At 56.6% G+C, this 14004-nt stretch overlaps 1 protein-coding gene across 1 annotated transcript; it reads right to left on the bottom strand.

Annotated features, from left to right (window-relative positions):
* Positions 1-525: 525 nt before the first annotated feature.
* Positions 526-12711, bottom strand: LRRC47 (leucine rich repeat containing 47). The gene is made up of 7 exons (XM_060088853.1): positions 12059-12711; positions 3925-4383; positions 3099-3215; positions 2356-2471; positions 1795-1897; positions 1445-1534; positions 526-1292 (listed from the first exon to the last, which is right to left on the bottom strand). Exons 1-7 carry the CDS (start codon positions 12671-12673, stop codon positions 1044-1046), a joined length of 1749 nt encoding a protein of 582 aa, XP_059944836.1. The 5' UTR covers positions 12674-12711; the 3' UTR covers positions 526-1043.
* Positions 12712-14004: the final 1293 nt, after the last annotated feature.

Here is a 14004-nt window from a genome sequence, read left to right on the forward strand (position 1 = left end):
CCAGGGCGGGGCTCTCACACACACGCCTGCCAACCGCCTGTCGTTTTGACAAAACACATAAACTGTCCTTTGCAGGTCAAAGACCACGGAACACGCGTCACTCAACAAGAAAAAGCTGGCGGGTCAGTTTTTCCTGGGCCGGCTGCTCCTAGAGCAGTGAGGTCAGTGGAATGCCAGATGCTGAGACCCCCTTGTCCGGCACATGCTCCGTGATTCCTGGCATCAAACTCCCCACGCCTCCTCCGGTCACCGCCACCCCCGTCCTGGAGCAAGTTGACGACGGCGGACCGTCCTGTCTGAGCGTGGAAGCCTGTCCTGCAGTGGAAAACCTGCGTACTGACCTCCAGATGCAGGTGTGACACCTCACGGCCCTGGTGCTGGCTGACAGACGACTGGCGCCCCCGCCCTCCCCCAGTCCGGCCAGTGCAGCAGGCAGGCTGGGCGGTCGCTCCCGGATGCCCTACCTCCCACCCCCCAAAGCATCCTACGGCAGCAGTAAGAAAAATGATTTTGCCAATCCTAAGGTCACGTTAAAAAAACGTTTTTATAAAAAGATTACGGTTTACAACAATTGGAAACCATGACATCCCACATTTCTAAGCTCAGTGCTGGAACCGTAGGACTTTAAAAGATATCGTATTGTAGAAAAATAACTGTGCAGCTCAGTAAAATGCATGTTGTTCAGCTTCTCAACTTAGAACTAAACATTCACACCAATTATAGTGTCCTTTCCCCCTGTGAATACAGTGATTTGCTGTGTGGCTACATGATTTCAGAACCCTTTGAGCAGTTAGTTCCAATATTCAAGTGATTTCATTAAAAGCACTGGCAGAGTCAATTCGGTGCTGTAAAGGTGAAATGACTTCAGCGCATGTCAACGTGGCACCCCCTACAACACAATCGACTGGAAAACTGAACAAAGAATGCATGTATCTTAAAAACTACTGAGGTGAAGGAATAATTTAATATCACCAAACGAAAGCCCTGCAGAGCTGGTGCGGCGGACAGTGCCTCCCTGGGAGCCTGGGGCAGTGGCCTGGCCGTCAGCGGAGCACGGTCACGTGGGCGGCGGCAAGGTCCAGGTCCGTCTTGGACGGATACACCACCTTCAGGTGGCCCTCCTCATCCACCACCCGGACCTGTTCCACCACGAGCGGGGCGCTCCCAGCCTGTTCAGCACCGGGAGTCGCCCTGGGGCCCGGGACTTGTCCAGGAATGGCATCGACTTCGTGGTCGGAGAGGGAACCTTCGTCTTTGTTTTCCAAAGTATACTTGTTGATTTCTGCCATTTTCTACAAATGAAAAATATCTTTTCAACCAAGAGATTAGAGGCAACCCAGGGAAGACAGGCTGCCGTCACCCAGGTGGCAAAGGGCAGCGGACGCGCCGTCTGTCCCGCGGGGCCAGAGCCTCGGTGGGCAGGATGGGCGGGCAGGACGCTCACCAGGATGAGGGCGTCCATAATGTCCTTGCAAATCTGCAGGCTGGCGGCGCTCGTCACTTCCAGAAACAGGTCACAAGTGGTTTTCTTAATCTTAAACAGAAATTAGGAAGATTTCAGGAAAGAATCAAGTTATCACAAGCAGACACCAGCAACTGCAAGGTCTAAGCTGCAGAAAACCCTGTAAGACGGTGTCACACAAATCCGGACTGTCGCGCTCCTGAGGGGAGACAGACACCGGGGTGCGGCACACGCGGTGAGTCATGGGCGGCAGCGAGCACGCACAGCCACACGCGCGAACGCGACACGTGACGCGGTCTCAAAGGTGCCAGACGCTGGCAGACACCGCCCACCTTCGTCTTCTCGCTGTTTGTTATGGGCGGGAAAGAAATCACGTCGCCGTTTGCATCCATGAGGCAAGGGTAATGCTCCTTCCCGTCCAGCAGGTGAAGGTACCTGGGTGGGAAGAAAGACTGGTAACAGGCACAGCTGTGGAAACACACCTGAAGGTGAGTGGACGAATCGCAGTTCTCTGGACACAGTAGGTGTCACAGGTCAGGTCAAGGGCACGTGACACAAGCCAGTTCAGAGGGGATGTGCGCGGGGCCTCCTCAGCGCCCGAGCCAGCCGAGCCTGGCCTGGATCCAGCGCAGCAGGCCTGGCTGCCCCTCATCCGTGGCGCGCCCTCCCTGTGCACCTGGTGGACATGCCGAGGGCCCCCCTCTGAGATAACACAAGCCCTGCACTCCCGGCACCTGCTTCTCTGAAGCCACGCGACACGGGGCTACGGCGGATCCTTCCCCCCCCCCGCCTGAGGACCCGAGAGGAGAGTGAAGGAAAGCTGGGGAGGTCTCCGGAGTTCGGGCAGCGGCGGGCGCGCCCGCGCCGGCACAGGCTCACGAGAGGGGTCCCACCTGTGCAGGCCCGACACGTTCTGCCTCTTCTTCTGCTTCCTGTGCTCCTCCGCCTCCAGCTGCAGCTGCCGCACCAGGTCCTTGGCGTTGACTTCCCGGCGCCCCAAGGGGACGATCTACGGGGTGGACACCGCACGTTGGCCTGTCGCTGGGGGTCCCAGCGGGAGGCTTCTGAGAGCTGACAGTCCTCCAGGTGGACGTCCAGCGGGCTGAGGATAGAGGCTGTCCCCACGTCACGAGCAGACATACTGTGCCTTCAGAGATCACCCAAGGGGCTGAATCTGAAACCCGCCTAACGCACCGCCGCGGCTCCACGCCTGTGGCTCTGAGGAGGCCGAGGGAAGAGGTGGGGCCAGCGGCCGGAGCCAGTCCCCTGGGAACCCTCCTCTGCCGGGGGCCCGAGGTGCCTCACGCAGAACCCGAGAGACCAGGAGCGGGGTCTTGGCAGAACTCACACTGTGGTCAACCCCAGATCAGGGGGTTTGCAACTGGGATATAAACCACAATTTCTCGTTAAAAGTTAGCGAGCAGGTGAAGGAAACCACTTTCAAATCACTACCTCCTTTGATGAGTTTACTTTTGAAAGTAACTGTCAGCACAACCTGTTTTATTTATGTTCCTGCTGGGAGCAGAAAAGGGTCAGATTCGACCCAAAATGCTCTGACTAAACCACCTGCACGTGTATTTTTTGAAAAACACACAAGGAACACTGAAACTGCAAACACCGGGATGTGTGGCCTCACCCTGAGGTCTTGCGGGGGGCGGGTGGCATACAGCAGGGGCCCCCGGATGGCTCTGAGGTCGTGGGTTGCGATGGTGGCCGCCGTCCTCTTCTCACAAAGGTCCTCGTGCAGCTTTGTCTGCAATACAAGTTCAAGGATAGGCAGAGCTCAGTGTGCCAAGGCCAGAGCGCAAGCCCCCTGCCACCCCAGCCCCCCCGGAGCAGCCTCCCCAGCCAAGTATTTACTTCGGGGAACCTCCGCAGGAAAGCTGGTATCTGCTTATCAGCAGAATTTCTTCTCACCCTAACTCTGCTGTGCAATGCTTGAGACTTCAAAGAACCCACCTCGAGCTAAAATTTATGACTGAATAAACAGAAGTGTGACTTAAAAAGAAAAACCACCCCAGCAAAAGCTTTTCCTCCAAAACACTGATGTTCGAGTTCTGAGCTCCCGGCTCGGCTTCCTCCCCATAAGTACAGCCTCAGCCCCGCAGGCCACGCTCGGGGTTGCCCACGTGCAAGGATGTGCTTTTTGCTTTAAAAGCTGGGCAGACTTCACAGAACAACGACGAACTCTGTTTGCCTGGCTGAAACTTCACAAAAACTAAACAAGTCACCCGAGAACACGCTGGCAAGAGCTGACGATTTTAACTCTCTCTGAGACTGGACATGTCACCTACTGTGGAAGTCAGAAACCCACCCGCACAGCAGAGACTCAGGGACGCTGACTGCGCCAGGTCCCCTCCCCACCCCACCCGGGCCGGTCCCAGGCGCTCGGCAGGAGCGGTGGTCGCCCCGCCCGCCCACGGCCCGTCTTCCCCGCCCCCATCGCGGCCGCGGGCACCCACCTGGGAGGAGAGGAACCGCTTGAGCGCGTTCCCGGGCTGCAGGTCCATGCCCCGCACCACGGCGCCCACGATGAAGGGCCGCACGTCCCCGACCCCGGGGCTCACCCTGACCATCAGCGGGGCCGGGTTCTCGGCCACGTGCAGGACCCGCAGCAGCAGCCGGCTGGCCTCGTCCACCCACGCCTCCTCGCCCTCGCCGCACTCCCTCTTCCTCCGCTCCCGCCGCTTCCTCCGCGCCTCCTCCCTGTCGGGGCCCTCGGCCTTGCCCCGGCCACGGCAGCACCCGCGGCCCCCGACGCGCAGGTACTCCAGGATGGACCTGGTCTGGCAGCCGCTGACCATCTTCTCCAGGCGCTTGTCCCGCAGCTTGTTCCCCCGGAAGTTGATGTCCTTGAGCTTGGGGCAGTCGGCCAGCTCTGCTGGGATCTCACTCAGCTGGTTGTTGGACAGGTCCAGCGTCTGCGAGGGAGACCGGGACGCATCAGAGCCCCGGGACTCGCCCTCCTGCCGCCTGCCCCGCCTCAGCCCCACGCCTCTCCCCCAGCCCAGCACGCAGCACAGATGCAGTGACGGGGCTCCTCGGAGGGGAGGCGCGAGTGGACTGCCAGTCGCCTCTGTGAAGTGCTGGTCTTGCTTGTGCTGCTTGACCACCGTGTCCCCGTAGTAACAACCACGGCAGAATTTCCCATCGATGGTTAGGTTAGAGGGAAAAAAAGACAACGAGGCACGTGGGGAATGTCTGATTATAAATAAGGACTTTACAGGAGAAATAGGTTCCCCACAAAGTAGCGCTGAGATGTCTTTAATTAAATGAGCAAAAAAGCAAGAACAGAGCAAGAGTAACACAGCAAGATGCTCTCGTATCCTGCGTGGGCGACAGACAGCGAATCAGCGTCAATGCTGGGACGGTCCTGGGCCCTCGGCGGTGACACGGGAGGAGGGAGCGGGGGCTACTGCTCCTGCGCCACCAGGAGGTTGGTGAAACCCTGCGGCCCGAGAGAAGGAACCTTCTATGACTACTACTGAGGCTCCCATCAGTGTCGCTGATGCGGTGGAAACGGGCCAAGTGGCCACCTCACGTGGTGGGCAGCAGGCAGGGTCCTGTGCCGCGGGAGGGACTCGGCTGGTGGTGAGGAGGACAGGGCCCCTCCCGGGAGGCCCAGGCGGCGCGCAGCCCTGCAAGTCAGTGGCTTCTTCCTCGTTCTCCAGGGCCCGTGGGAAGCTCTGGATGGGCCCCGCTCGGCTTCACTTGGACCTGACACGGGGCCTGGGGAGAAACCCTATAATCTGGTTTGGTGGCGGTAAGCACAGGGGACCGGCATTTGGACAGCGAGGCAGTGACGGGTGGCAGGGGCCTCCCCAGCGGCTGCAGATCCGGGAGCGCTCCGGCAGGCCCCTCCTCGCACTCAGGGAGCAGCGCCCACAGCAGCGTGGCCAGCGAGGAGTCCTGGTCCTGACGGGGACACCACGGCCCCGAATGACCACAGCTGGGTCACAGCGGGTGGCGGATTTGTCACCAGCTGGGAAGGGGGGCAGGGGCCCTGACTATCCACAAGATGCTGTCTGCTGTGGCTGGCACAGAGAGGGTGGTTTTTAAGGGAGCTTCACAAATCCCGGTTATGAAGGAAACTGGCTCAGCAGTCAGGCTGCTGCGAGGCAGCAAGAACCAGGGTGGAGGAGGGGTGTGGCAGGTGGGTGCCCGACAGAGGGTGACAGAGGAGACTCCTCGCGCGGCAGGACCGGAGGCTCGGGAGGGAGGGAGCAACTGCAGAGCAGACTTTGATCCTGCACTCGACCCAGAAATGGAGAAAGAGAAGGTGAGGCTGACACGGTCTCCAGTCACCACTGGGGACCAAGCACTCAGTGGTCACGCGGGCTGTGGGTTAACCGGACGTCACACACCTGTCACCGTTTGGTGCCTCTCCAGGCCTCTCCCCGCTCTCAGGCGAGACTGGACAGGCGGGTAGATGGGCTGAAACGTGGCCCTTCCAGGCTTCTCTGTGTCCTGCCCGCCTCCCCCCGCCATGCTCACACATACACACACCCACCCGGGCACAGGACTTGGCGGTGCCCCTGAGCCCCAGCCTGGGGCCCGCTGGCCTCCTCACTCACTGCTAACTGGCAGCAACAGCCAGTGCCGAGCCCAGGGCTGCGGAGCTGCTCCCCCAGGACACGCCCAGGTGTCAGAACGCACCTGGACGGGAGGACGGGCCGGGGCCACGTAGACCAGGTAACCCTGTGTGCACACTCAGCCTGGCCTGGGCCAGAAGAACCGGGTCCCCGCCCACTGGCAGGCTGTGAACAGCAGACAAGGGCTGGCATTTCGAGGTCAGGTTTGGACCTGCACACCCAGCCTGGGGGTCGCAACAGCTTGAACTCCACTGGCAACTCTGACTGCAGCATGAAAACACAGCCGCCGCGAGTGGAAGGTCTGTGCCTCCACGAGGAAGAGACCCACAAACAGCAGCAGAGGAAGGGCCGGCAAGAGTGGGGGAGGGTGGCCCCCAGCCCCGACCGGAGCAGTGTCAGGCCAGCAGCCCGCTGAGGTGGTCTCCTCAGAGGACAGGTGCAGGGGTACTGGGGCGGGGGTCTGTCAGGGGCAACAATCGCCAAACACTGGGCATTTCGGAGCAGAGGGCAGTGGCAGCAGCCAGTGCCACAGACAGCAGCCCAGGACCTGCCCCGGGGCCCTGCGGGAGACAAACAGGGAGCAGGGCAGGCAGCCGACAGGGCTCTGGGGGTGCCATGTCCAGCAGAGGCGGGGAGACCACCGACGAGTTCAAAGCGGCCCCCACAACAGGACACGCCACCCGGCGCCAGGCACGCAGAGCCGCAGGTTCGATGGCGAGTGGAGTCCACGGGTTTCACGGCCGGAGCGTGAGTGGCGGAGGGAGACGTGCAGCTGAAGTGATGTCTGGATGGCGTAAAACTGCGCAGGGCAGGCGGTGGGGGCGGGAAACCCACAATCGCCGAAGGGAGAATGAAGTGAATTGAGTGCACGTGGAGGGGCCTCCAGGTGCCCGCCCAGAAGACAGCCAAGCACTCCCTCCCTGTAGGTAACACAATAGTGACACCGGCCAAGCAGGGCCAGCCTCTGACCCTAGACTGTGACTCGACTGCTGGGCCGAGCTGCGGGGAAGGGACCCTAAATCCCTGGTTGTGAGACCCTACAGACACACACTCCACCCCTGGGGGTGTGGAAGGATCCCTCTGTTCCAGCTGATGGTGACCAGGCCGAGGGGACCTGAACCCACCATCTCCAACAGCAACTGAGGAAATGGTAAGATGGAAGGATTTTTTTTTAACTTCAGTTTTTCGTCACTGGACAAAGGTTTCATGGTCAAAGTTCCACTTCTCTGTGGAACGTGATTACGGGAGGAGTCCCCTAAATGAGCGACACCAGACGACATAAGCGGGCACGAGTCCTGGCAGGGCTGGGGAAGCCCCGAGTGCCGCGGCCCTTCAGCTGATGAGCGTGCTGGCCCGGAACAGCTTCATAAATCTGGGGGCACATCTGGCCTGCCCGTCCCTCCAGCAGTCCCCGGTGGCAGTGCCATGGGCCTGGGTAACGGTCACTTACAACAAGGGCAACCTTGGAGCATCACAGCCCTGCGGCTGAGCCCCATGGGTAACAGAACCCCAGCGGGGAGAAGCCCAGCTGAGTGGGTCCGAGGTCAGGACAGTGATGAAGCCGGCTCTCCAGGCAGAGTTAACTGGGGAAGGAAAGGACAGCTCTCCCTTCGGCTTCCTTGTCCCCAGCAGCTGCGGTGGGGAAGAGGGTCCGACCTTCACGGCTCCCAGGGGAGTGGGCATCAAGCAGCTCTCATCTGCTGGCTCCCGATTGGGAGGTGAGTGGGACAAGCAGAGGCCTGTGTGCTGTCACCGTGGTGGCCCCCACAGAACCACGCCTCCAGGTATTCACCTCCTTGTGTGGCATCTCCCACAACTCTGGACTGAGCTCTACTTACTCAATCAGCAGGATGCAGTGGATGTGGCGGGCTGCTAGGTCCAGGTCTGTGCCTCAGGAAGGCCTGGCAGCTCCTGCCCTTGTCCTCTAAGGAGCCCTGAGCCGCCATGTGAGAGGTCAGACTATCCGGCGGGGACGGGAGACGTCCCAAGATGACGTGGAGACAGGAGTCAGCCACGCCAGCCACGCCAGCCGAGCCTGGCCCCGAGCCCACGGCAGCTGACCGTGAGCAAATAAAACGACCACTGTGTTAAGCCACAGCCTTGGCGCGGTGATGCGGCCACGGAGGACCTGCACCAGTGCCATCACTGCGCTTTCTTCATGGCACCGTGGTCATCCTCAGAGGGGAGGAGATGGGCAGGAGCCCAGGGCGCCGCTACAAGACACTGAGCTGAACCCACACTTTCTGGTTCCAAGCGCAGCCGTCCGACTCCCACTGTCCCCCCACCTCACAGGAAGGACAGAGAACGCCCCTGGCCTCAGAGTGCCAGGGTGTGGAGCGATGCTGCTTCACCCAGTTCTAGCAGCTGTTCCTCGTGAAGGCATCATTTTAGGAAAGGCCCCAAAAGGACATCTAAGTCCAAAAGGGACTCCAAGTAGCTCTGACATGACACTCTCCAAGAAACAGGTCTCCTCAGGTGAAGGAGAGCAATGGAAGTCTAAAAATGGGGAACAGGATGGACCGGGCGATGGGGGACTGAGCAAGCAAGACTTTCTCTTTCACCTGAACGAGGGTGTTCTGGACACAATAAGGGCTGCTTTACTGGGCGGGCAGCCAGAGGCACCACAGAACATTAACAAAACAAAACGAAACCCAAAGCTGAATACTGCTGAGACATTACAGATTTGAAGAAAAATATAAAAACCGTACACTCACATGATGCTATGTTAAGCTACACATTTGGTACATCTACCTTCTGGGAAACCAAGAGACGTATGAGATGGGTGATGGAGTAGAAAGGGCTTATATCATGTGTCACACCACAGCCCTGGAGGGAAGCTACAGCCCTGGGACCAGCATCCCAGGAGTCGTGCCCCACAGCTTCTTCCTGGAAATGCCAGTTAGCGCGTGTCACTTGGCAGGGTGGCCTCCTGTTTCTCTTAACTATAAACACACACACGTACACACGCACACAGATACATCCTGACATAAAGACATTTGTAAAATGAGTTGGCAACATCTTAAGAGTAACTCCCGCTGCTAAGAGGTCAGTTGCTAAACTGCACACACGTTTTATTGTTTTAAAAAAGTCTGCAATGGGAACCTACGTCAACATCATAAAGGCCATAAACGACAAACCCACAGCAAACATCATTCTCGATGGTGAAAAACTGAAAGCATTTCCTCTAAGACCAGGAACAAGACAAGGATGTCCACTCTCGCCACTGTTATTCAACGTAGTTTTGGAAGTCCTAGCCACGGCAATCAGAGAAGAAAAAGAAATAAAAGGAATACAAATTGGAAAAGAAGAAGTAAAAATGTCACTGTTGCAGATGACATATTATACATAGATAATCCTAAAGGTGCCACCAGAAAACTACTAGAGCTCATCAATGAATTTGGTAAAGCTGCAGGATACAAAATTAATGCACAGAAATCTCTTGCACTCCTACACACTAACAGTGAAAGACCAGAAAGAGAAATTAAGGAAACAATCCCATTCACCATTCCAACAAAAAGAATAAAACACCCAGGAATAAACCCACCTAAGGAGGTAAAAGACCTGTACTCAGAAAACTATAAGACACTGATGAAAGAAATCAAGGAAGACACAAACAGATGGAGAGAGATACCATGTTCTTGGATTAGAAGAATCAATATTGTAAAAATGACTATACTACCCAAAGCAATCTACAGATTCAATGCAATCCCTATCAAACTACCAATGGCATTCTTTTTTACAGAACTAGAACAAAAAATCTTAAAATCTGTATGGAGACATAAAAGGCCCAGAATAGCCAAAGGAATCTTGAGGGAAAAAAATGGAGCTGGAGGGATCAGGCTCCCTGACTTCAGACTATACTACAAAGCTACAGTAATCAAGACAGTATGGTACTGGCACAAAAACAGAAATAGAGATCAATGGAACAGGACAGAAAGCCCAGAGATAAACCCACACACCTATGGTCAACTAATCTATGACAGAGGAGGCAACACTATACAATGGGGAAAAGACAGTCTCTTCAGTAAGTGGTGCTGGGAAAACTGGACAGCTACATGTAAAAGAATGGAATTAGAACACTCCCTAACACCATACACAAAAATAAACTCAAAATGGATTCGAGACCTAAATGTAAGGCCAGACACTATAAAACTCTTAAAGGAAAACATAGAAAGAACACTCTTTGACATAAATCACAGCAAGATCTTTTTTGATCCACCTCCTAGAGTAATGGAAATAAAAACAAAAATAAACAAATGGGACCTAATGAAACTTCAAAGCTTTTGCAAAGCAAAGGATACTACAAACAAGATGAAAAGGCAACCCTCAGAATGGGGAAAAATATTTGCAAACGAATCAATGGATAAAGGATTAACCTCCAAAATGTATAAACAGCTCATGCTGCTCAATATTAAAAAAAACAAACAACCCAATCAAAAAATGGGCAGAAGACCTAAACAGACATTTCTCCAAAGAGGATATACAGATTGCCAAGAAGCACATGAAAAGCTGCTCAACATCACTAATTATTAGAGAAATGCAAATCAAAACTACAACGAGGTATCACCTCACACCAGTTAGAATGGGCATCATCAGAAAATCTACAAACAACAAATGCTGGAGAGGGTGTGGAGAAAAGGGAAGCCTCTTGCACTGTTGGTGGGAATGTAAATTGGTACAGCCACTATGGAGAACAGTATGGAGGTTCCTTAAAAAACTAAAAATAGAATTACCATACGACCCAGCAATCCCACTACTGGGCATGTACCCTGAGAAAACCATAATTCAAAAAGACACACATACCCCAATGTTCACTGCAGCAATGTTTACAATAGCCAGGTCATGGAAGCAACCCAAATACCCATCAACAGAGGAATGCATAAAGAAGATGTGGTACATATATACAATGGAATATTACTCAGCCATAAAAAGGAACAAAACTGGGTTATTTGTAGAGACATGGATGGACCTAAAGACTGTCATACAGAGTGACGTAAGTCAGAAGGAGAAAAACTATTATCGAACGTTAACGCATATATGTGGAAACTAGAAAAATGGTACAGATGAACCGATTTGCAAGGCAGAAATAGACACAGATGTAGAGAACAAACGTATGGACACCAAGGGGGGAAAGCTGGGGGGAGGTGGGATGAATTGGGATATTGAGGACTGACATATATACACTAATGTGTATAAAATAGATAATAAGAATCTGCTGTATTAAAAAAAAAAAGTCTGCATAAAAGGATGGCAATGAGGAGGAAGAAACAGGGGCCTGCCTCTTTAAGGACAGGGGCCTCTAGACTGGATTTAGGCCATGGTCACGGCAACTCCTGCCCTCTGGTCTCTTCCTCAACAGACTTACTGGGCCCTTGTTCCGAGTCGAGCATTCTGTTGGGACCTGGGGTCCCCGGATGAATAAAATAAACAAGACAAGAGAGCCTAGACAAGAGAGCCTAGACGAAACCCCAACCTATTTGCTGCGTACTTTGGGCAACCCCTTCCGGCCTTCTGTAAGACAGGAATAACCACCCCTGTCTTGGAAAGCCGTTGTTGGGGTCAAGTGAACTATCACGTGTGAAATCACACGCGTGGCCTTACGTAAATTCCAGTCATTTCACATCTCCACGCCCTGCCTGGGCGGCCCCACGCACAGGGCTCACCCAGTCCTTTCACAAACATTTGGAGATGCAAAAATTTAAATACCCGTACCCGCTGTTGACCTGGTTCCGACCTGAGCGGGAAGCCCAGTTAGTCCAAGACCACGAAACAGTGTGTTGCATGTTAAAGCCCAGTTGTCAGCAGAGTGTGTGGGGCGAGCCGAGAGGACCACCCGAGGACAGAGGCAGGCTAGTTCGAGGGGACCCGGGGGTGGGCCGGCTTCCCAGAGATACCGACGCTGCGGTGGCCCTTCCCGGACGAGTTGGGACGGCTCGGCACCGGCAGGAGACCCCAGTCCGTGGCTACCACAGGGCCCGCCCCGCCCACCCTGCTGACCGCTGACCTTGAGCGAGGCCAGGTGGGCGATTTCGGGGCTGAGCTCCCGGAGGCAGTTGTCGGCAGCCGCCAGTTCGCTGAGCAGCGGCAGCGCGCCGGGACTGAAGAGCGCGGCGGGGAAGGCGTCCAGGCGGTTGCCGGTGAGGTTGAGGGTCTGCAGGCGCGGCGCGCAGCGCGCCAGGTCGGCGGGCAGCTCGCGCAGCCGGTTGCCACTGAGGTTGAGGCTCTGCAGCTGCGGGAGGCCCGGCGGCTCGGCGGGGCCTAGGCCCTGGCCCGGCGGCAGCGCCTCCAGCGCGTTGCCTGATAGGTCGAGCACGCGCAGCGCGGGCAGCGGGCCGAGCTCAGGGATCAGGCCGGGCCCCAGCGCGTTGCGCCGCAGCACGAGGCTGTGCAGCTGCGGGAGGCCCTGAGCCAGGCCCGGGCCCGGCTCGCGCAGGCTGCCGCAGCCGCTCACCTCCAGGTAGTGAAGCAGCGGGAGAGTGAAGAGCCGCGGCGGCAGCCGCCCGCCCGCCGCGCGCACCCGCTGCTCCAGCCCGGGCCCGGTCAGCAGCAGCTCCCGCCGCCGCTCCCGCTCCGCCAGCTCCAGCTCCGGCCAGGCCTCCGACACCACCGCAGCCGCCATCGCGCCGCCACTCCCGCAGCCCCTGCCGCGGCGCTTCCGGGGCACGCGGCGCTACTTCCGGTGTGGGCCGGAAGGAGTCGTCGAGAGCTGCGCGGACGCTAGAGCGCCGCAGCGAGGGCCATAGAGGAGCCCGGTGGGGCGTGGCTCGAGGCCGTCGTCGGCGGGGTTCGGGTCCTCACCGTGGGCGTGTGGGTGGGCTTCCGGAGTGCCTAGGCCCACGTAGGGCCGTGAGTGCTGGGCCGGAGATGAACGGTCCCCGAGAGGACAGACGGGCGGAAGGACCGTGTGACAACGGGTGTGTTATCACTTCTAGTCCCTCCGGGGATGAGCCCGTCTTCTCTGGAGGGTGCGCTCCCGGGAGGGGGTCTCTGACGACTGAGTTCCTTTGGGAGGATGTGTTTAGGCAGAAGGGGAGTTCAGACAAACCTCTCCCTGCGTTTACTGATTTCCAAGAGCACACAGCTCAGAACAGTCAGTATACCGAGGCGGTACATTTCGGGGTGGTATGACCTGAACTCCTAGTCATATTTCGGGGTGGCATCGTCTGCTACCCTTCAAAAACCTAACCAGGCTCCTCTTCGTAATTTCCCATCCGCTGGCTCCCTCTCCCTGCCCTGTGGCTATAACCCCCCAGCCTGTATTCAGAGTTGAGTTCACTGTCCCCTGCTGCAGTCTTGCATTAAGTCTTCCTTGCTGGTTTTTAACAAGCATACAGTGCACTTTTTTTTTTTTTCTTTCTTTTAGAGGTTAGTGATTTGTGTATTGGAATCACCAGGAAGTTACAAGTGACTGATGCCCCAGTCCCTGGTCCAGAGATTCTGGCCCAACAGTGTGGGCTGCAGCACGGGCATGGTTTTTTTTTTTTTTTTTTTTTTTTTGCGGTACGCGGGCCTCTCACTGCTGTGGCCTCTCCCGCTGCGGAGCACAGGCTCCGGACGCGCAGGCTCAGCAGCCATGGCTCACGGGCCCAGCCGCTCCGTGGCATGTGGGATCTTCCCGGACCGGGGCACGAACCCGTGTCCCCTGCATCGGCAGGCGGACTCTCAACCACTGCACCACCAGGGAAGCCCGGGCATGGGGGTTTTACAAACTCCCCGGTTGTTCTGTTGGGTAGGCAAGGTTGAGAGGCTGTTAGGGATCAGATCGTTTCCATGTGTTAGGACCCACTCATCAGGGCTGTTTGGAGGAGGAGGGTGGGAGGAATAGTGCTGAGGTCGGCTGTCCTGTTCTCTGCCCCTGTTTTTAACTCCTCACCCCAGCAGGGTTTTCAGTTTTATTTTGTTTTGAAATTCCTGAACATTGTATTGAAGGGTGATGTACATCCAGAAAAG

The sequence above is a fragment of the Mesoplodon densirostris genome, chromosome 2 (assembly GCF_025265405.1).
Source record: "Mesoplodon densirostris isolate mMesDen1 chromosome 2, mMesDen1 primary haplotype, whole genome shotgun sequence".
In the NCBI taxonomy this organism is placed as follows: domain Eukaryota; kingdom Metazoa; phylum Chordata; class Mammalia; order Artiodactyla; family Ziphiidae; genus Mesoplodon; species Mesoplodon densirostris.

Coding starts and splice junctions, on each gene's coding strand:
- LRRC47 (XM_060088853.1), bottom strand. CDS start 12,673: ATGGCGGCTGCGGTGGTGTCGGAGGCCTGGCCGGAGCTGGAGCTGGCG. Junction 4,384..12,058: donor CCCACCTGGCCTCGCTCAAG/GTCAGCGGTCAG, acceptor TCTCCCTCGCAG/ACGCTGGACCTGTCCAACAA. Junction 2,472..3,098: donor GCCCCCCGCAAGACCTCAGG/GTGAGGCCACAC, acceptor TCCACCCCGTAG/ATCGTCCCCTTGGGGCGCCG.